Raw genomic sequence first — 23759 nt, 5'->3', positions numbered from 1 at the left:
CATCTCTTAAAACATGGGGTTTTAGTTAGATTGCTGTAAACAGATTGCTAGCATGACTGACCTTTCATTAGAGACTTCGTTTTATTTCCTGGCGACAGGTGTGATGATTATCCCAGTACTGCAAAGAACTCTGCATTATGAATGTATCATTCTGGTGAAACAGTTCCGTCCACCCATGGGAAGCTACTGCCTGGAATTCCCTGCAGGTGAGTCACTACACAGTGCTTCTTGGGACTTGTCGGACAGAGCCAGGGCAGAGCCTGAGTACTGCAGCGTTTAGACATTTAACACCTTTGTATCTGTCCCTGGGCTTCTAAGTTCAATAAAACCTTTTCTGTAGTGAAGTACCTCCAGCCACACTCTCCTGGTCCAATAACCCATAAGGTGATAGAAAGGTGGTGTCACAGCTCCTCTTTCCCAGCCACTTGCCCTCTATCCCTCATTCTTTCTAGCCTTTTTGAGTAATTGCTTTTCGCTAATTTGTCAATTTACTTCATCTTCTATCACTAGCAATCTGCCTCTGACAAGAAATTTATAGTAATAACTAGGCCAAATTCCAAAAACTATGAATGGAAAAGATATCTTGACCTTCCTGCATGTATGTAGGACAAATAAATTGTTTTAATTTCCACTAAAATATTTTTTCAGTTGCACAGTAAGTTAAGCTATCTAGAACGTATGCACTGTATTATTATAGGATTTAATTGGTTTGTTTCATCAGAAGAGATTAGATCGCATTTATCATTAGTGGTTTAAGTTTTATATTTTTAAACACCATCACATTCTGTAATGTATAATTAACAACTTTATTTTCTTTCTCATTTACTTGCCATTTCACTAAGGAAATTAATAAAATAGCCTATATTTCACCTTTCTTTGTTCAATTTTTATTCCTTTCAGGAAAATGACTCAGATTTGCTACTGTCCTCCTCCCATTTGACTTCTCTCCACTTCTCACAATGACCATAGTAGTTACCTAAAGTCCACCATTCTTCAGTTCTGTCCTTTCTGTCCTTCTCCCTCAGAAGTGATCTTCATTTTGGCATTTCACTACAGGGTCTCCATATTGTTCTGTGAGGGAGAAGGTGGGATAGGTAACAACTGTCCCCATCTTACATAAGAGGAAACAAAGTTAACAGGCTTCCTGTGCTGTAGTCACATAGCTAGGTCCAAAACCTGGACCAGTCAGCACCACCAAGCCACTTGTCCTCACAGATCGATGCTGCCTATGCTGTAGAGAATGTAGTTAGTGCTGAGATGCTTGGTCTAAGTAAGAGAATAGATGAGGACTGTCAGAACCAACTTAATCTGCCTAGGGTTTTTTTCCTATAATAGTTCCAAACCTCAGCTTTATCTGTAAGACCACTTTTCACAATCCTCTGATTCTTCTCACGTAGCTCAGCAGCAGCTGTGTTAGGAGAGGCTCAAAGAAAAGTGGACTTCCGTCTCCCACCTCACAAATGATTTGGACTTCCAGGTCTCATAGATGATAATGAAAGCCCAGAAGCAGCTGCTCTGCGAGAGCTGGAAGAAGAAACTGGCTATAAAGGTGATGTTGCTGAATGTTCTCCAGGTTTGTATTGCTTTCCAGGGGTGCACTGGGGACAAACTGTTAGCCAAGCAGTAGATTCTTCTGTATATAAAAGGATTGATTCTTTGGGTGTTCTTTATGGGCAGAATTCAGATAACTTTTATTTCACCTAATTCACTGAAGAGAAATCCTAATTAGATTTGGGCACATAAACTTCCTGTCTCCTCCAAATGAGAGGAATTTTGAACAGGAAGGCCCTGAAACTGGAGAAGAATTAGGAAATTGTGTTGCCTTCCAGAGTTCCTCACATCTGAGCTTTATTGTATACACACCTTATGCACATGCTATGCTCCTTTAGAGGTTTTAAGACCGTACCCTTTTATGTAATGATGTTTACTTTGAATTTATATTAGTTCACACAAACACTCCATCCATGCTTTTGTTCCGGCCCTCCGGTCCAGTTTAAGAACCCATTGTGGCCCTCGAGTCAAAAAGTTTGCCCTCCCCTGATCTAACCTCTCAGACTTACCAAATGTTACTCAGGAACTCAGGGGAAAATGTGAGTACTGACTACTTGTATGCTCTACAGTCCTACAGCATATACTGACTAGTATAAACTAGTTTTCCTGCATCAATTCTGTGTTAAAGAATTATGAGACCAGTCTTCTTCTGAAGACATTTAAGTCATGAAACATGACATCTGACTGGTGTCTGTAAAGAATACCTGCTGCTTCTCTCCATAGCTACATGTATGGATCCAGGTTTGTCAAACTGTACCACACACATTGTGACAGTAACCATTAATGGAGATGAGGCTGAAAATGTAAGACCCAAGCCAAATCCAGGTAAGTGAGCTACGTTGAAGGTAGATGAACTTCATTAAATATCTTTTAACTTCTAAGTTACTAGATTGATTTTTGATTGGTCAAAAGAATAATTGTCTTTTGCAGAAGCTTCATTAATATTCCTGGCTATTTTCATAATCTTGTGTATTTTAGCATTTTTCTTTTACCTCTTATTTGATTTTTATGGTTTCTTCATGTAAAATGTTAAATTACACATTTCCATATTTTCTGTATGAAGCTAAATAGTAAACAGTGAAGATCATCAAAATCACTGATTTTTGTCTTCTATTTATAGGAATGGCATAAGTAATTATTACAGAACAGTAGCTTAACTCTTCTTACTGAGTTCCATTATTTAGAAAAGCTTTTAATAAATTCTTTGCTTATTATTTCTTTGCAAGTTTGGAATTAGAAGCTTTAATGACTCTCTCAGTTCCCCACCACCCCTTTAAACAAGGTGATCATACATACACCACAAGAAATCCTGTATGAGAGCGATAGCGTCCATTTCCCATCCTTTAGTTGTTCCTAAATGTTTTGGTATCCCATTGCAATTTATTTTAAACTAGAGGCCTGGTGCATGAAATTCGTGTACGGGTGGGGGGGTGTCCCTCAGCCCAGCCTGCACCCTCTCCAATCTGGGACTCCTCGAGGCATGTCCGACTGCCCATTTAGGCCCGATCCCTGTGGGACTAAATCAGTAGAATTTAGAATCCCCACAGGGGATCGGGCCTAAATGGGCAGTCGGGCATCCCTCTCACAATCCAGGACTGCTGGCTCCCAACTGCTCGCCTGCCTGATTGCCCCTAACCACTTCTGCCTGCCAGCCTGATCACCCCCTAAACACTCCCCTGCCAGCCTGATGGGTGCCTAACTGCTCCCCTGCCAGCCTGATTGCCCCTAACTGCCCTCCCCTGCTGGCCTGGTCACACCTAACTGACCTCCCCTGCATGCCTAGGTCACCCCCAACTGCCCTCCCCTGACAGCCTAGTCACCCCTAACTGCCCTCTCCTGACAGCCTGGTTGCCTCCAACTGCCCTCTCCTGCAGGCCTGGTCTCCCCCAACTGCCCTCCCCTGCAGGCTTCGTCCCCCCCAACTGCCCTCCCCTGCATGCCTGGGCCCCCACCTAACTGTCCTAACCTGCAGGTCATCTTGTGTCCACATGGGGGCAGCCATCTTGTGTGTTGGAGTGATGGCCAATTTGCATATTACCTCTTTATTATATAGGATGCTTGATTTTTAAAGTAGCAAACTGATGTGGCAATTACACTCATAGGTATATACCTAATTATACTCCTAGAAATTGAAAGCAGGGGCTCAAACAGATAACGTGTACACCAATGTTTGTATAGCATCTCATAGTACCCTAAATAGAAGCAACCTGAGGTTCCATTAACAGATGAATGGATAACAAAATGTGGTACACTCATATAATGGAATAACATTCAGCCATAAGAGAATAAAATGTGCTGATACATGCTACAACTTAGATAAACCTTGGAAACATTGTGCCAAGTGAAAGAAGCCAGACTCAGAAGGGCAAATACTGTGTGACTGCACTAATATGAGATACCTGGAGTCAGTGCATTCATAGAGACAGAAAACAGAATAGAGATACAGGGATGGGGAAGTTAGTGCTTACTAGTAATGGGTACCAGGTTTCCATTTGGGATGATGAAAAAGTTCTGGAGATAGATAGTCCTGATGTTTGCACAACAATGTGAATCTATTTAAAACCACTAAGTTATAACTTTAAAAATGGTGAAAATGATAAATTTTGTGACCCAGGTTTCTATTATATTCTTACTAGAGGCCAGGTGCACAAATTCGTGCACCAGTGGGGTTCCCTCAGCCTGACCTGCATGATCAGGCCAAAACCAGCTCTCCCAAGGGGTCCCGGATTGCGATTGCCAGGCCGAGAGACCCCACCCATGCACGATAGAGGCCGAGGAGGGACACCAGAGGTTGGCCAGCCGGGGAGGGCCATGGAGGGCTCCAGGGCGTCTCCAGCCCATCTTGCTCAGTCCCGATCAGTCGGACCCCAGCAGCAAGCTAACCTACTGGTCAGAGCGTCTGCCCCCTGGTGTTCAGTGCACGTCATAGCAAGCAGTTGAGTGGCATTAGCGTATCATTAGCATATTAGTCTTTGATCGGTTGAATGGCCAACCGGACACTTAGCATATTAGGTTTTTATTATATAGAATAGCCATTTTATTTTCAAAGACCAACATGTTCTGAGTTAGCACTCATGCAGATTGCGTAGATATTGAAGTGATGTTAAGAAAAGATGGAAGGCCCTGGCTGGTGTGCTCAGTGGTTAGAGTGTCGGCCCAAGCACCTAGGTGGCAGGTTCCATCCCTTGCCTGGTTGGGGCACATGCTGGAGGCAGCCAATCGATGTGTCTCTCACATCAATGTTTTTCTCTCTTTCTCTCCCTCCTTTTCACTCTCTAAAGATCAATAGTAAAAATATCCTCGGGTGAGGATTAACAACAACAAAAGGTGTAAGTGGGATGGGTGAGGTTTCCAGCATCTTAAGCAATTAGAAAATATTCTCCTTCCTCCCTCCCTCCCTCTAAAGTCGACAGGCAGCCACCCTCCGCCTCCACCTTTCGTTTTGTCCAGGGACTGCTACTCTCAGATTCACAGGTCCCATGCAAGCATGCATTTAACCTTCCTCTTAATCCCACTACTTCTGGCTCCTGGGCCAGAAAGCATGTTAAGCAGCCCTTCTGAGCATTTTATAGCCTTTTTTATTTGTCTCGCACAAAAATCTTCCAATGTTTTACCACTCCAGGCCTTGCTAAAATTTTCTCCTTCTGTTTATTTTCAGGAGATGGAGGTATGTTATTCAACTCCCAGTGGCTGACAATGTGTATGGCTTGAAGTAGTGGTAACGGCCACAGGCATTTTGTGTTGTTCTGGTAGGCTCCCCTGTTCTTTAGCTTTGTTTTCACCTGCAGTTTGTTTGTTTAGAATTTGTGGAAGTAATTTCCTTACCAAAGAATGACCTGATGAAGAGACTTGAAGGTAAGCTTTCTTGAGATTATTACCCAACTTTCTCCAGTTTCCCCCTCCCCATCCCCAGCAAAGGGGAACTAGATAGAATTGTTTCTTTATATTCTTCCTCCTTAAAGTCAAAAACCTAGAAACTATTGTAAAACTGCAGTTGGCCAATAATAATTTTCCTTTCTGGTGGCATAGAATTTGAAAATAGAGCAAAATGTTCCATGTCAATGAAAGCTTTCAGCCGGGGGCTTTTTTCTCCTATAGAAGGGTCAAAATTATATTCCTGCTAATTAGCTCAAACTATTCTACACCTTAAATCTTTAACCCATGACAATGCAGTGGCATAATTAGCTGTCACTTAGCTGATTCTCAAATATGCTAGTATGTTGGTTCTTTGTGCAGGTATAAGCTAAAGGAGAATTGAACAATATTCCTTCTATAAATATTGGTATTTACTATATGTTAAGTGCAGTGTGCTGATATAATCAACCATACTAACTAGCAGTGTGACCCTTAGTAAATTATTGGTCATATGTTACATTGTGAAATTCCTAGCCAGCCCATCTGTTAGGGATTTTGTTAAAACAAATAAATAAATAAATAAGGTTATATGGACAGATGTCCTTTGATATATGTACATCAGGATATACTGTACTGTAGACATGACAGAGGCCTTTTAAGAAGCTTCTCTATGCAGGCTGGGTAGGTGCCTATGCACTCATTTAATTTTTATTTCAAAAATTAATTCGAATCCCTGTTTCACCTGAAGCTTTGAGAACAGTCTCTTTCTTCCTTAAGTACCAATGGCTTACAGTTTTATTTCTAATGTCGATGTTGCTTATTTCAAAAGTAAAGTAGGTCTTTCAAAAACTGCTGTGATTTCAGATTCCCAGAGTTTCCATTCCTACTTTGCTGTTTTAAAAACTAGACCTAAGGTAAAAGCCACCTCCAGATTCAAAGTCAAAATTAGAAGTACTTGTACTGAAAAGACTCAGTCATTTATTAGGTATTTCCTCAGATAAAGCCATGGCCATCAATTACAGGCAGGATTTAACTTTGAGTCTGACAGATCTGACTGGATTAGAGGCTCAAACATGTATTAGTTATGACTTTGAACAAGTTTCATAGCCTCTCTGAGCTTTTCTCATGTATGGAACAATAGATAGCCCCTGTGTCTGAGGAGACATGAGTAAACGGGATAATGTTGACACATAGTGCTTAAATGTTTTATGCTCTCTTTTTATTATTTTTTTATATCAGAAAATTGTTTTTTAGATTCCTTCCACCTAAGTTAACTTCTCTTCTGGCCTTAGAAGAGGGGGAAATAAAGAGCAAGAGAGGGAGGAAGGTAGAGGGTTATATAGAAGGGGAAGGGGTAAAAGAGCCAGTTTTCCTAGCTTTACTAGAATTGAAAGATAGTAATCAAATCATTTATTCATCACATTTGAGAAGTAGGAAGGAAAGTTTTTGAGTTCTAATCCTATCATGCACACAGTTAACGTGTATGTGCAAAATTATCTATCCCCTAGCAGCAGGAAAGACACATGAATGGATCTTCAATAAATAACTGAGTATTCATAACTATATAGCTTCATAGTAGCAGAGTCCAATAGTGAGCTATAAATGAAAAAGTGAATCTATAAAGCTTTGCTATTTTAACACACAAAATCATCATCTCTGATATGTATGCTCTTCTATCTTTATTCTTAATTTTTTGTTGTTCTTGTCCCAAGCTGGAATGTAACACTGCTTTTATATCCTTTATTCTTCCACTAGAGTAAGATCTTTGAAGGCAAAAAATGTCTTGTTCACCACTGTATTACCAGCATCTAGCATAGGGACTGGTATATAGTAATTGCCTAGTAAATATTGAATGACAAGGGGGGTATTATCTTTTATTAACATCATTGTCTAACGTGTCTCCTTTGCTTCCTGTAGCACTGGTAACTGAAGAACATCTGACAGTGGATGCTAGGGTCTATTCCTATGCTCTGGCGCTGAAACATGCAAATACCAAGCCATTTGAAGTGCCCTTCCTGAAATTTTGAGGCCAGAGGAGAGTAGCCATGTTTTTGTTTTATAAATGAGGCCATAAGGTCTCCTTCACTAAGACTTTGTATTCAGCTAAGTTTGATGGAAATGTAAAATTACCTTTTTCATAAAATAAGAACAACAAAAAATGCATGTGGTGGTATGGAATTATAATTATAGGTAGGCTGTTGCCTTCATTTAAATGCTAAATGCAAATATGTTTAATCCATTTTTTTTAACTTCAGCTGTTATCTAACCTAATCCAAGAAATAGGGGTTAGAAGAGACCTGAATTCTAAATTAGGTCAACTACTCCTACCTCAAACTCCCAACATAAAATTCTGTAGCCGATGGCCTAGCTGATTTTACTCAGTGTTTTAGAGCGTTGACCCTAGGACGGAAAGGTCACGGGTTCAGTTCCTGTCAAGGCTGTACCTCAATTGCAGGCTCAATCTGATCCCTAGGCCCTGCCTGCAGGAGGTAACCAATCCATGTGTCTTTGTCACATCGATGTTCCTGTTTCTGTCTTTCCCCCTCCCTTACACACTCTTTAAAAATCAGTGGAAAAAATATCCTCTGGTGAGGATTAACAACAAAAAATTCTATAGCTGAGTATAGACAAATTATATTGTTTAAAAGAAACCATTACATTATTTAAAGGAAACCAATATAGGGATTCCTATTTGAATTATCTGCTATATGGAATTAATCTGTGTAGCAAAAGATATAAAACCCATAGAGTAACATTCATAAGCCAATGTTTACATTTAGCTATTGTCATTATATCTACCTACTACTTAAGTAATGAAAAATGGTTAATTTCATTCACTATAAGAAAGTTAAGAGGCTAATGAAAATACAAGGCCCTTCCCTCTAAAGCAGCAGTTGCCAACCTTTCAGACCTCACAGACCACCAGTGGTCCACGGACTACTGGTTGGCGACTGCTGCTCTAAAGCATGTGGACATATTTGAGAATCTCATTTCCTATCCTTACCTCAAAAAAGTAACTTGAACTTCTAAAACACCAAATCCATGGTAGTAAGATTTACATAGTTTGGGGCATTATTGTCTTGGTATTCAACCATGAGTGCAGCCAGCAAGGTTAACAAGTACCAGAAACCCATTATAAACTACTTTAAAGGAAAAAACAGGGTTGTTTCTGGTACATGCCATGCCTAATGCCTGTCATCCAAAAGATCTACCAGGGTTACTGGGCCATCTCCTTACCTCCTGAGCCAAGGCTCTTGGGTTGACTGTATGGCCTCCAACAACTCTAGGATCACTGGTTTTTCAGCTTACCTCCCAGAAAAAGTCTCAGGATGATTCTCACTGGCCAGCCCTAAGTCATGATTTGAGCTCTGGACCCAGGGGGTAAGCCAGGCCCCTCAGAACCAGATAAAATCAGGGTACTAATGCCAAAAATGCTGCAGTATAGTTCATCTGTCTACAGGTTCACTCTCTTTTCCAGATACTTTGATGAACCTAAATATAAGACCATTAAATTATACTTAACGATAGAATTATAGAATCAGAAAACTGCATAGATCAAGTCTACTTTCCCTATATACTGTGAAAATTAAGCCCCAACTACCTGCTCTAATGTAGCCTTACCTTGTGCTATACCCCCATCACTTTTTCTTACAGATACAGATTTTTTAAATCTTTGTTAAAAATACAGTATTATATATGACCCTCTTTTTCCCCCATTGACCTCTTCCAGCCCGCCCCCACCCCAGGCCTTCACCACCCTATTGTCTGTGTCCATAGGTTATGTATATATACATGCATGCAAGTTCTTTAGTTGATCTCTTCCCCCCCATCCACCCACCCCCACCTTCCCTCTGAGATTTTTCAGTCTGTTCCATGCTTCTGTGTCTTCTGGATCTATTTTCTTCATCAGTTTATTTTGTTCATTAGATTCCACATGAGATCATGTATTAAACATGGGCATCATAATTCTCCAGAGATCCTAATCCTTTTCCCCTCAAGGACCAAGTCCTCTAATTTCCCTTATTATTACCCTACTTCAAAATCAAGAAATAAGGCATATGTAAAATACAGACTCTAGCTAAGACCTGTCTCTCCAAGTAGAGCAGCTCTTCCTAAGCCACCCCCATGGGAACTGAGAAGCATACTCTTAACTCTTAATGAAGAGATATGTATAACCCGATTGTCCGGTTTTCTACTCCTCCTAAGAGTGCAATGTAGAAGTGACAGCTAAATCCTAGAACATAACCCTAATGCCACTTACATTATCTATAAACATCAAAGACTATGCTTTGGAAATTAGTTTGAGAACCTGCAGTCTGAACATTTTCATCGGCTGGCACTGTTAATTTGTCAGAATTTAAAATTTGAAGGTTTCCCATAAAAGCCTTATTTTTTACCTTCTCTTGGGGGGAAAAAAATCAGATATTAACACCAGGTCTCTATTTCTATGGCTGGTCTTCAGCCCAAGGATGGTTGACCATCCTTGCTGTCCTGCCTTGCCCTTGTAAGTTATTTGAATTTGTGATCAGAAACTAAGTAAGATACACTTCCAACGATGGAAAACCATACTTCTGAAAAGGAAGCTTTTCAAAAATTAAGTCTGATCTCTTTCTGAACAATAAAACACATGCTCTAAAAATGAATTATTGATAAAGAACTGCTATTCCAAATGGGGGCTGGAATATCATTTAAGACCACTGTTTTCCTGCTTCCAAATGTTAGTGACATAACTGAGCAACCTTAAGTTGGTCACTGTCCCTCCGTATTTTAGGATTATGCACTAAACTAATTACGTTTGACCTCTTGCAATAGGCATCGCGGGATAGACTTTGTATGAATACAATAAACCTACACAAAGCATTTAATTTCAGATTTTTTTTATTTTTCCAACACAACTGAAACAGTTGTATTAAATAAAAGTTTATTGTCTACTGTTTACACTCATGTTGCTGCTACAAAGTACAACAACATACACAGATTCCTAGCATGAATTACTCATTGTTCACCCCCACTGAACTACAGACATTGCTTGAGAATTAGATCTCTGCTTTAGGGATTTAAAAAAAAGAAAAACACAACTGGGGCACAGTATCTTGAAAGAGCTTTCTCAAGTGACTTGGAATTCACAGGCATAGCCAATACAGCAAAAACAGCACCAACCGTGCTGTCACTGGGAAGAAAGAATGGAAAACATGAACAGTAGTTATAAGCAGTTTTTCTAATGACAGAAGCTTAAGAAGCTTCACTTTGTCCATCTGGGCTAAGTGGCTGCTTTGAGAAGGAACAAAAGGGAAGGGATGAAGAGGGAGGGCTGGAACATGGATACTACACAGAAAGTATAAAAATTATATCTAAAATATAGATCAGCCCAAAATACTGGAAAGTGGCAATTTGAACTATATTTATTTTTAAACAAGTGGGGGAAATACTGAGTGTTTTGAATGTGTGCAAAACTGATCCACATTACCTCACCGTCAAAACTGAACACGGCAAGGCAGGTACATTGGTTTCCAGCATCACAGGCAAACTACATGTATGTTTTCTAACGAATAATGTAAACTTCAGTTTTAAGGCAGCTGGTACTAATGCTGCACACAGGCTTAGCTCGGTGCCCATTTCAGAAATGGGACAGTTAGCACTTAAAAAAAAAAAAAAAATGAGGGGAGAAATGGAGAGTCAGCATTATTTGACAAAAACAATGTGTCAAAATGTTTTCCCTTCACACAAAAGTATTGGAACATTTAGAAAAACAAAGCACCCATCCCACCTACTTCAGCCTGTTCCTTAACAAATATTTCAAAATACTGATAAATAATCGTGACTGCGAGCAGAATTCCAGTGCCAGAGCCAATGGCCCCTAAGAAGTCAGCCAACACTGACAGGGCGCCAATACACAAACCGCCGAATGCAGCTGCGGTGGGGATATACCTAGAAGACAAAACCAAGTTAGGCAGCAGAGGGAACTGAAAAGCGGCCACAGAAGCAATAACATGTCATGTTGAAGTGTGGTTCATCTAACGGAACAGTCTGCTGTACTGATGGGTTGTCCATAGCAGCTACATGTTGATGAAAACTGACTGAGGGAATGACTTACTCCCTGATTTTGAAAAGCCAGTTAACAGCCAAGAAAGGCAATGATTTTGATCAGATCAGAATCTTCAACTAGATTTAAGTATTAAAATATTTAATATTTTTAAATGGGTAACCTTTAGCTCCCTCTTCTAAATGAACAGTGAATTTCAAAATGATTTCTAAATATATTTATGTGACAAGATTTGGATAATTCTCTTCCAACAGTAACTTGACATTGGCTGCATGTTACAACCACCTGGAGAACTATTAAAAATAATGGGATTGTATTTAAAATACTCCAGAAAGAAAAAAAATAGAAAAAAGATTAGGGTTGAATGAAAGAAGAATGACAGAATAACTACTACTAAATTTGGATATACATGGGTACATGCAGATTCATTATACTATTCTCTGCAATCTGTGTTCTCAATAAATAAAATTTAAATATAAATACTAGTGCCTTTTCAACAATTATGGAACAATTGGATATCCACATGCAAAAGAAAGAATCTGAATGCCTCACACCAAACAAAACTTCGCTCAAAGTGGATCATAGACTGAAATCTAAGAGCTGAGACTCCTAAGAGAAAAAATAAATAAATCTGTGACCTTGGGTTAGGCAATGGTTTCTTAGATACAACAGCAGCACAAAGCGTCCAAAGACAAAACTGATATATTGAACTTCATCAGAATTAAAAACTTGTTCGTCAAAGGATACCATCAAGAAATTGAAAGGGCAACCCAAAGAATGACAAAATATTTGTAATTAACATACCTAACAAGAGACATCCAAAATATTTTTTTAAATAATCTTACAACTCAGTAACAAAAAGATAACCCAATAAAAAATGAGCAAAATAGCCCTGGCTGGTTTAGAGCTAATCAGCTCAGGGACCAAAGGGTGATGGATTTGATTCCCAGTCAAGGCCATATACCTCATACTTCGGTTTGATCCCCAACCCAGGTGAGGGCGTCTTTGGGAAGCAACCAATCCATGTCTCTCTCACATCGATCTCTTGGATCTCTCACCCTCCTCTCTCCCTTCCACTCTCTAAAAATCAATGGGAAAAATATCCTTGGGTGAGGATTAACAAAAAACAAATTAAAATGAGCAAAATATTTGAACAGACATTTCTCCAAAGACAATACACAAATAGCTGATAAACACATGAAAAGCTGCTCAACATCATTACTCATCAAGGAAAAGCAAATCAAAACCACAATGAGGTATTGCTTCATACCCAGTAGTTGGCTATATACTAATCAAAAAGCAAAAACTAGTGCTGGAGAGGATGTGTGGCAATTGGAACCTCACACATATACAGCCCCTCTGGAAGACAATTCGGCAGTTCCTCAACATGTGAAACAGTTACTATATGACTCAATTCCATTCCTAGAGAAATAAAAACATACTTCCACACAAACTTTCTACAAGTATGTTCATAACAGTCATTATTCATAATGGCCAAAAAGTGGAAACAACCCGAATATCTATCAACTAATGAATGGGTAAATAAAACATATTATCCACACAATGGGATATTCACAGATAATGAACTTTGAAAACTCTATGCTAGTAAAAAAAGCTATTCATAAAAGATCACATATGATTCCTTATGTATTAAATGTCCAGAATAGGCAGAGGGTAAAAAGTTTCCTGGGGCTGGAAGGAGAGGAGAATGGGATTGGAGTGGGAAATAACTAATGGGTACAAGGTTTCTTTCTGATTGGTGAAAATGTTTTTAAAATTAGAGTATATTTTACACTCTAAATATACTAAAAAAATTTTAAAAAACACACTAAACCACATACTTCAAATGAGTGAATTACACAGTATGTGAATTATACCAATGAAGCTGTTTATCAAAAAAACTGATGCCTGGGACCCACCCACTCCAGACCAAAGAAATCACCATTCCTGAAGATGGGAAGTTAGTACTTTTTAAAAGCTCCCGAGGTGATTTTCTGTACAGCCAGCCAACAATGAGAACCTCCCATCTACATTTTAACACTTGGCTGAGCTGTGAAGGGGAACACAATTCCAATTAAACTAATTTAGTTGTCATTTTGATGTGAAGAAAAATTAACTTTTATGTTCAAGTTTGGTCCTTTTGTGTGAAGTAGAAATGCTGAAAATATAAATTTAAACAAATAAAGAATAACATTTGGCAAGAAATGAAGGATTGAAAAACTGAGTATATGTTGCCTGCCCCCACCCTGCAAAGGAGGAAATCAAATGACCTTACCTATTAAGCTCATGAACCATAGAGGTATCTCTGTGGCCCCTCATTACCATTTGCTGTTCTTTAAGCTGTTTAGCTACCTGTTGAAAGAAACACAACTTTTAAAATCAAACTAACATTTCACTGTTCACTATCTACCCACTTCTGTGTGAAGGGCTTTCTATACACTAATAAGATATCAAGAACCCTGAAGTAGGCACCGTCATACCATTCCTATTTTAAACCTGAGGATACTGAGGCTACAATACTGCACAACCATGTTACCCATAAACTAAACCAGCGTTCTCAATCTTTTTTCACTATCACCTTCCTTAAGAAAAATTAATACTAAGAAATAATACTTTGTCAGGTAGGATTGAGCTTTTGAGAGTCACAAACCATTATAAAGTCTGTGTTTCACCTACCAGGAACCAATTTTTAACCCTATGGGGAGGTCATACTACTTTATTATTAATGTATGAATTAAACTTTAATTTACAAAAATAAGATCTGACATCTAAAATTTATAAATTATTTTTATTTTGAAATAAACCAAATACTTACATCTTTGGCTGAGGAACCAGACACCTCTATCCACGTCTTAGAAAAGAATGCACATGATCCCAGCATAAAGATGATATAAACAACCACATGGACAGGATCCTCAAATATGGCACCCATAGACTCAGGAGGAGAAAGATAATAACAAAGGCCTCCAACTGGGTAAGAGCGAGCAGGTCCTCCCCCACTGACATCCTACAGAACAAGAAGGAAAAGAACAACTGGCCAACCTACCTTGTCAAGCATACATTTTTGTAACTTTTCAAACTCCTCAAAAATTAGGACAATGGTTTAAGCTCAAAGCACCTACAGCTAATGGCTATAAATAACTTAAGGATTTGCTTTTGTATCTAATATCTTCATTCCTTCAAAATTATATAGTAAACATCTCTTACATAAAGATGTAGGTATATTAATAACAGAAGAATGACAAGAAAAAAAATCTATGAGAAGATAGAAAAAAGACCACATTTATAGTCAATCTCTTTTTTTTTTTTTTTTTTTTTGGTTAATCCTCACCTGAGGATATTTTTCCATTGATTTTTTTTTTTTTTTTTTTTTTGAGCAAGTGGAAGGGAGTGGAAGAGACAGAGAGAAACATCTATGTGATAGAGAAATTGAGCCTCCAACCAAGGTATGCAACCTTGACCAGAATCGAACTTGGGACCCTTCAGTCCTCAGGTCAACACTCTATCCAGTGAGCAAAACCAACTAGGGCTATAATCAATCTCTTATTAGAATCTGAAATTTTCTGAACTATATAAGAGTATGCAATGAAGGTCTGGGGAAAGGGCGGGAGGAGGGAGGGTCAATGGGGAAAAGAAGAGGGGTACATCTGTAATACTTTCAACAAAAGATAATAAAAACATAAAAGAGTTTTATGCCACACAATAAAACCCTTCCTTACACATGATTCTTTCATTTCAAAGTATTCTATTAAGAAGGCAATCAATTGAAATATTGACAGAAGTCTAACAACTCACTGCATAACGTTATTTGTTTGTATAAAAGTCTTGATAAATATATACAATGAGATTTTTAGCAACACAAATATTTAAGAATTTTTATAATAACAGAAATGGGACCAGCATGTATTTGCTCTTATTAAATAAAAATTTTGGGATATAGGGTGTGAGAAAGCAATTTCTGGTTGCAAAGATTAATTTATCTTGATTCTTGAACTTATAACTACCAAATAATTCTTTTACTCTGCCCCTAGAATTAATATTACCAAATCAAAAGCATTGTTTATAGACAAATTCAATTCCCCAATAATTCTCTCATTTAAAAAAAAAATCTTAGTCAAGGTCACAATATATTCTATACATCCATTCAATGCATTTATTACTTTGTAATTTTTATAGTAATAATTATAGCTGGACTATTAGTTCATGAGGGGAGAAAAAGATTCCTCCCGTAATCACAGGTAATCAAATTTCTGTTAAATGAATGGAAAAGGAGTATTACAAATACAGCAAATCCTATTTCCTCCAACTAACATTCAAAAATCACTGTCTTGCTCTAACCGGTTTGGTTCAGTGGATAGAGTGTTGGTCTGCGGACTGAAGGGTCCCGGAGTTCAATTCCAGCCAAGGTCATGTACCTTGGTTGTGGGCACATTCCCAGTAGGTGGTGTGCAGGAGGCAGCTGATCAATGTTTCTCAATGTTTCTCTCTTATCGATGTTTCTAACTATCCCTCTCCCTTCCTCTCTGTAAAAAATCAATAAAATATATATATTTTAAAAATCACTGTCTTACCCTGTTAAACTGCAAATTTCTTTTAAAAATTATCTTCAGTAAAAGCACAGATATATCAGTCACTATAACTTAAAATGTAAAAGATAGCATATTAAGATAAATGCACAATATATTAAGCACCATACTTCAGTATAATGACTAAAAATAATATTCTTTAATGCAATACAAATTCTAGAATTACATACTCCACAAAAGAATAAAGGATCTTAGTATTTTTTAATTCTATAATTTTAAAGGAGAAAAATACTCCTTGGTCAGGTGATAGAATTTAAACCAATCAGAATTCAATCCAATCCCACAATTAACACTTCAGTAACAATGTGGCTGGACTGCTTTAGAAGAAGTTCTGATACCAGGTACCTATGAAAGGAAGTCAGAATTTACTGGATTCTATTTCTAGCATCTGTTCTCTCTTTAGTTTAGTAATTACATGTCTGTCTCCAGCCCAGTTAATCACAAACTAGTTTAGTGCCATTCAGGCTATGAAAAACAGGGAGGATGATTTCTGTATTCCATATATTATCAACAAATAGCTTCTTTTTAAAAACATTATTCCAGACAATAGTGGAATGAGATTACAAAACACAGAATCATGAGAACCACTGTAATTTTAGCCTAAAAGATCATTCAAAGGAAATGCAAAAATGCTTCCTACTTAAGTGACTCTGAAAATGTTATAGCAACTACTTCAATTATGGCTCATCTCTTTCAGTTAAAAATATAACCATGAAATGCAAATTACAATAAATGAAAACACTTGAATAAATAACAAAATACTCACTGCCCACTGTCCTAGTAAATTAACTAAAAAGTTGCCACTGAATCGAACAGACAGCATCTGGGAAATAACATAGAGGTTTGACACCAATGCTGACTGAAGAATAATGGGGATGTTCGAGGTGTAGAAGAGCTTGATGGGGTAGCTGCTGTATTGTCCTCGATACCGAGCTGACTTGATGGGCAAGTCAACACGAAATCCCTACAAAGTGAAAATTCAGAGTAAGAGGAACTGCACATCCTATATAATAAAAACATAATATGCAAATTGTCCCCTCAACCAGGAATTCGACTGCTCACTATGACGTGTGCTGACCACCAGGGGGCAGCAAGGAACATGGTGCGGCGCTGGTAGCAGGCAGCAGTGGAGGCACTGCCAGGCCCGATGGGCCCCAATGAGAGTGGGACACAGAGGGATGGTGGAGCAAGTGAACTGGTGGCACCAGGCCAACACAGGTCTAAGCAGGGCCCGATCGCCCCACCAATCACCCCACAGATGGCGACCAGTGGCGGCGGTGGAGGCGGGGCCGCCACCTGGCTTCCAGGTGCTGAGGGAGTCAGGCAGGGTCCCGATTGCCCTGCCAATAGCCATGCAGACAACAAGCAGCGCTTCGATTGCCAGCTAGGCCTAGCGAGCACACCTGTCCACAAATTTCGTGCACCGGGACTCTAGAATCATATAAACAATACAGAAAGCCAAACCAGAAACAGTAGGGAGTATGAAAAGATAATGATAATAAAACTTAACCCTTCCACACAAAGGCATGCCAACAGAAATCCCTTTCTATTTCATTTTCATTCTACTTTGTTATTTATACCTCTGTTTCTAAAGAAAGGAATTATTTGCTTGACTAGATTTTGAAACATTGACTTATTAGAAACTAACATTTCAAATAAAAATCCACATCCCACTTACTTCAGAAAGAAAGTTATACTTACCTGAAAATATATAACAACAGCAAACACAAAAACAGTAGCAATGAGGTTCATGAGATTAGGCAAGTTCTGACGGTAGAAAGCCTCCCTTAAAGCTCGGACTTTATCGGTCCTGGTGGCCAGTAAATGAAAGAGAGCTATGACTGCACCCTCAAACTCAGTACCTGATAAACCAAGAGAAAAAGTAACTGTAGATGCCAAAGTTATCCCAAAGGTCAAAACAAATAACCTTGAAACTATAGTACTCAGCAAAAAATATGAGTGAAAATAATTCATCAGTATTTGTGATATAGCCATATGTGGAGCTTCTAAAATATTTTGATCATTGAGGCAAAATGTATGTTTTTTAACATAAATTTGAAGTTTCTCAAGAGAAGTTTCTTGATGGAAACAACCAAAGTAGAGTAAGCCAAAAAAATATTTCATTCATAATGCTTTGCTTCTCCTTTACTTTCAAGAAGGGAAGAGAGTACTGCGGTAAGGGGAGGGGTGGCAGCAGCAAAGCAGAGTAGAGGTCAGATTCAAAAGATATATGTTACTCTACCAAGCTTGCCTTTAAGTTCATTTTACCAGGAACATTAATAAACCATTGTTGCTATTTTCTTAAGGCTGGGATTAGTTTAGATGTTAACCCTTACAAATCTAGGATGGCATTTTGAGAGAAGTGGAAATGGGTAAGGGGAAAAAGAGTAGAAATATTTCAAAATTTAGGTACGAATACCAAGCCAAGTAGAATAGCAGCAAAAGTATTAGTGCTCCCTGATGATACAAAGAATAACAGTTTTTTCATTGAAAAATCCTAATCCACTACCTTTTGATCCCCCTAGCAATGCTGAAATTGGTCAAATTCATGAGTTCTGCAGCAATGGCTTAAGCAAATAAAAATTTTCAAATGCTTGGGACCACTGAAATTTGAATAAGCAGAGGCTAAAATGTAGATATTCTTTTTGAAGTAATATTTCAGACTCCACAAATCTCTGCTAATAATTTTGAATAATTAGCATCAATTGTCCGCTGGAACAGTAAACCTAGATATCTACAGGCATGTACTGCTCCATTACGTGTTACTTTTCAACACACATCCAGCAACACTCGTGCAGTCGCAGTCACTGTGTGATGTACCTCTGCCAGTGTTAATAGTAGTGGGACTAAAGGCCTTCCAGACAATGGTTTCACAGATGTTGGTGGCAATAAAGAGGGAAATACCAGACCCCAGGCCGTAACCCTTCTGTAGCAGCTCATCTAACAGCAGCACAATCAAACCAGCAACAAACAACTGTGGGGAAAGAAATGCAAGTAAGCGGAAGCAAGAAACAACTCAAAAAAGGGGAAGACAAACACCAGTGACTACTTTCAAAGTATGGGCATGTCTAACACATTCAAACCTAATGATTACAATATCACTATTATGATTCTGCATCTTTTAATCCACTTTGATTTAATCAGAAGCTGATCCTGAAAATCAGATGATTAGAAACATTGCTATATTGTATAGCAGCCATTTCAACTTGTAAAACAGATGTTACCATCAGAACAGTTTCCCTTACAATAAGGGAAATAAGGCTTATTCCCTTAAATAAGGCTTACTGTAAATCACACTATAAAACAAAAATCTTGACAGTTGTAGAATTTATGACAGCAAGAAACTGAGTACATCCCAGATATCTCCAAGCAAGTGAAAGGCCAAATGAATTATGGTGTAACAAGATGCAATTGCACACTGCCATGAAAGGAAAAGTATGTGAACTATGTTGATACGTTTTTTAAATATTATATATAATATTGTATATATTGTGTACTTATTATATATCTATGGAATAAGTAAAAAGGTGAAGCACAAATTAATACATACACAGATTATAACTATGTAAAAATGCATTCTATACATATAGTGACAAAGATTGAATGTAAATTTCAAGATAGTTAAGAGTTCATAGGTTCCTAAGTTCGTAACTTTTTTAAAAAAATGAAAGCATGCTAACTTTAATTTATGTGAAAATGGAAATTCTTAATTTTCCTCTTGGATAAGACATTTCTGTAAAAGTATATACCAATTAAAAATAAGCCCTAGAGCCAGGCCAGTGTGGCTCACTTGGTTAAGCATCATCACAAGCTCCAGGAGGTCACTGGTTCAATTCCATGTCAGGGTACATGCCCGGGTTGGGGCTCGATCCCCAGTAGAGGGCATGCAGGAGGCAGCCAATGGATGTTTCTCTCTCATAGATGTTTCTTACTATCTCCCTCTCCCTGAAATCAATAAAAACATATTTTAGAAATAATAATAATAAGCCCTAGACTTAAAAGTGACCTTGACCTGCACTTCAGTAACCTGATCAATCAAGGAAGAAAATACACTTCTATACCCTCCCACCCCCGTCTCATGCCTGTCCCCACTATAAAGGACACCCTCTTACAGAAGCTAAGGAAATGTCACTTCTGTGAAGCATCTCTGAAGCATCCCCCCTCATTACTTACGCAGTTCCCTAATATCCCCATTAGAAGAGAGAGCAAACTACAGTACCCCATATTAAGCATGTTTACCTTACACAGAGTTTATTTATTTTCCTTAACTGTCATTTCAATGGTTATACAGAGCCTAACTTGTCTATTGACAGTCTTTTAGTTTAACTTTCAATGGACTGGAAAAATAGTACAATTCTCAAAACTTCTAAGTGAGCTCATGAATACTTTACTTTTGACATTTTGACAAGATAAAAGAAGTTAGGATTTATTACTGAGATTTTATTTTTACCACAATTATGTAATAAATACTCCCAATCACACAGAAACCCAACCCTGTGCAAAGAATAAGAGCTGTCCACAAACTAACAGCCAATCAAAAGCATTATCATGGGCTTCTGACTAAATGACTAATTGAATAACCTGTCCAGAATCACATGGACAACTCTGAATCAACTGTAATTCAAACCACTTGTTCAGACCAATGTTCATCAGTTTATAGAATGATTTATGTATATCCTATGAAAATAAAAACTCATTTTTCTAATGGGAGAAAGGCATTATAGAAAAACCTACATGAGAAATGGTTTCTATAATTAAAGAAGATAAAAGATGGTAAAAAGCATACATGCCCGAGAGGAATTAGACACCAGGAAGCTAGAGCATCTCACTGACTAAAACGGTGATAAGAACTGAATACTAACTGAATGCCTTTGTAGATGTACAATCAATATGAATCTCAAAGCAGGCATAAAACTAACACTGTACATTTCAACCCTACAGATGCATTCACGCACAAACAACTCAGTTTGACAAAATAATACTTACCTTTACAATGTGCCATGCACACTGATAGTTTCAATTCTTTTTTAATTTTAATCAAGACATATTATTTAGATTTCTAAACTCACTAATTGAAAGACACTGACCATGTGAATGAAACAAGATTAAGTTGAGAAATATCTTATATAAGAACATGCAAACAGTTTTTAAAACCTATGTTTCTAGGTAGAAACACATTGATCCAATCATATCTCTTCAAGGTACCCACACATTTTCTTTTTTTAAAAAAATATATTTTATTGATTTTTTACAGAGAGGAAGGGAAAGGGATAAAGAGTCAGAAACATCGATGAGAGAGAAACATCGATCAGCTGCCTCCTGCACACTCCCTACTGGGGATGTGCCCGCAGCCAAGGTACATGCCCTTGGCCGGAATCGAACCTAGGACCCTTGAGTCCGAAGACTGATGCTCTATTCACTGAGCCAAACTGGTCAGAGCCCCACACATTTTCAATGTTAGCAATGCCTTAAAAAGAAGCAAATAGGTCATTACCCACTGATGATTAAGTAAACATGACATATTCTCTATACTTAACACTAGAAGAATTTACCATAACACAAATAAATATCTGTGCACCAGAATTTATGTAACAAATATATATGCACTGAATTTGTTTTATTCCTCGAACATAACTATTCCTGGATTTGTAAGACTGGTAAAAAATTAAAATAGCTTAATTCCATTTAATATCAATTTAAATCTGTAACTAACACTTTAAGAAGTCTATACTTTATCTAACTAACCCAGAACTGCTCAGCTGAGGTTCCGTAAAAGTCTAAATCTAACCTCAGTAAAACACTAGAAAAATTTTACTGATACACAATGTTAAGAGCTAGATGCCAATTCTGGGTATCTTTTAAAAATCAGGATTATTCTAAACTATGGGTTACGTAAAGCAAATGCTAAAAAATAAAATAAACATAAATCAACAATTAGTATATCAATATCCTCAACAATGCCAAAAGCATATGAAGAAATTTTAAGCACTGAAATATTAAATTCAGTTTTCAGACAACCTTATCTTTCTATCCATTCCAACTTTTCTTCCTCCAATTCCCAAAGGCTATAAATTTGCCAATCAAGTGTTTTTTAAATGGAGAAATAATGACAAAGTTATTCTTTAAAGAAATGTACTTTATACCAAATAGAAACACACAGGGGCTCAGAAAACTACCAAAGACTCTGATTAAAAATTCCTCCCCCTGCTGAAACCGGTTTGGCTCAGTGGATAGAGCATTGGCCTGCGGACTGAAAGGTCCCAGGTTCGATTCTGGTCAAGGCAGCTGATCGATGTTTCCAATTCTCTGTCTCTCTCCCTTCCTCTCTGTAAAAATTCCTCCCCCGCCCTAACCGGTTTGGCTCAGTGGATAGAGCGTCAGCCTGCAGACTGAAAGGTCCCAGGTTCAATTCTGGTCAAGGCAGCTGATCGATGTTTCCAATTCTCTGTCTCTCTCCCTTCCTCTCTGTAAAAATTCCTCCCCCGCCCTAACCGGTTTGGCTCAGTGGATAGAGCATCAGCCTGCGGACTGAAAGGTCCCAGGTTCGATTCCGGTCAAGGTCATGTACCTTGGTTGCGGGCACATCCCCAGTAGATGTGCAGGAGGCAGCTGATCAATGTTTCACTCTCATCGATGTTTCTAACTCTCTATCTCTCTCCCTTCCTCTCTGTAAAAAAAAAAAAAATCAATAAAATATATTTAAAAAAAAATTCCTTCCCTGTGCCTGGACAGTGTGGCTTGGTGATTGAGCTTCAACCCAGCAACCAAGAGGTCACTGGTTCAACTCCCAGTCAGGGGGACATGCCCAGATTATGGGCTCTATTCCCCGTAGGGGGCATGCAGGAGGCAGCCCATATCTCATGTGTCTCTGTCATTGATGTTTCTTTCTCTTTTTTAAAAATATTTTTGTATTGATTTCAGAGAGAAAGGGAGAGGGAGAGACAGAAACATCAATGATGAGAGAGAATCACTGATCGGCTTCTTCCTGCACACCCCTATGGGGACTGAGCCCACAACCCAGGCATGTGCCCTTGACCAGAATTGAATCCAGGACCTTTCAGTTCACAGTCCAACACTCTATCCACTGAGCCAAAACAGCTACAGCATGTCACTGATGTTTCTATCTATCTCTGGAAATAAAAACATATTTTTAAAAATTCCTCCCCTTGTCAAAAGACAAAAAAAGCCCTCCCTACTTGTTGTTTGTTTTAAGCAACTAAGAACAACCTAAGAACAACCTAAATTTATTAGCTCATAGTTCTGTAGGTCAGAAGCTTGAGCAAGCTTAACTGGGATCTTTGCTTTGTCTCCCAACGTTGACTTGAAAGCATTAGTTAGCCAAGGCTCTTAGCTAGATGGTCTAGGGAAAAATCCAAGTCAAGCTCATTCAGAATGAGGTCAAAATCCAGTTCCTTGTGGATTGTAGGTCTGAAGTATACCCGTTTTCTCCCTGGTTGTCATCCAAGGACTACTGTATTCCCAAAAGCCACCTGCATTCTTTCTCATGTAGCCTCTTCCATCTTCATGGCAGAGAGGCAAGTCTTTCTCAAGCTTTAAATCAGACTTCCTCTTCTGCTCCATCCCTATTGTTACTGATGCCAATAAATACCTGAACAATCTCTCTCCTTGTTCTGAATCATGCTAACTAAACAATTATCTTATTATGATCTTCCTAAATAAAAAAGAATTATTAAAAAAAGAATGGTCAACCATGCCAGTCTGAG

The 23759-nt window shown here is 38.3% G+C and overlaps 2 protein-coding genes across 13 annotated transcripts in view; one reads left to right on the top strand and one right to left on the bottom strand.

The window, feature by feature from the left end:
• NUDT5 (nudix hydrolase 5) overlaps positions 1 to 7569 on the top strand; it is a 37143-nt gene extending 29574 nt beyond the window's left edge. For 6 of the 8 annotated variants that reach the window (XM_036352464.1, XM_036352508.1, XM_036352455.1 and 3 more), the window contains 6 exons: positions 99 to 206; positions 1478 to 1573; positions 2275 to 2376; positions 5210 to 5218; positions 5353 to 5406; positions 7324 to 7569. In XM_036352464.1, coding sequence (XP_036208357.1) covers positions 99 to 206; positions 1478 to 1573; positions 2275 to 2376; positions 5210 to 5218; positions 5353 to 5406; positions 7324 to 7433 — 479 coding nt within the window. In that variant the 3' untranslated portion in view covers positions 7434 to 7569. Of the gene's footprint in view, positions 1 to 98; positions 207 to 1477; positions 1574 to 2274; positions 2377 to 5209; positions 5301 to 5352; positions 5407 to 7323 lie in introns of all 8 variants that reach the window. The other 2 variants (XM_036352498.1, XM_036352513.1) reach the window with 2 other exon arrangements.
• Positions 1020 to 23759, bottom strand: part of SEC61A2 (SEC61 translocon subunit alpha 2) — a 39605-nt gene continuing 16865 nt past the window's right edge. For 4 of the 5 annotated variants that reach the window (XM_036352381.1, XM_036352391.1, XM_036352407.1 and 1 more), the window contains 6 exons: positions 18856 to 19009; positions 17737 to 17897; positions 16802 to 16999; positions 14265 to 14456; positions 13725 to 13801; positions 10267 to 11334 (listed from right to left, as the gene is read on the bottom strand). In XM_036352381.1, coding sequence (XP_036208274.1) covers positions 11148 to 11334; positions 13725 to 13801; positions 14265 to 14456; positions 16802 to 16999; positions 17737 to 17897; positions 18856 to 19009 — 969 coding nt within the window. In that variant the 3' untranslated portion in view covers positions 10267 to 11147. Of the gene's footprint in view, positions 1072 to 10266; positions 11335 to 13724; positions 13802 to 14264; positions 14457 to 16801; positions 17000 to 17736; positions 17898 to 18855; positions 19010 to 23759 lie in introns of those variants that run through there. The other variant, XM_036352396.1, reaches the window with a different exon arrangement.

This window comes from Myotis myotis, unplaced genomic scaffold (assembly GCF_014108235.1).
Source record: "Myotis myotis isolate mMyoMyo1 unplaced genomic scaffold, mMyoMyo1.p scaffold_m19_p_1, whole genome shotgun sequence".
NCBI lineage: Eukaryota > Metazoa > Chordata > Mammalia > Chiroptera > Vespertilionidae > Myotis > Myotis myotis.
Note: the sequence above shows the minus strand (reverse complement) of the source record. Positions and strands in the feature narration are given on the sequence as shown.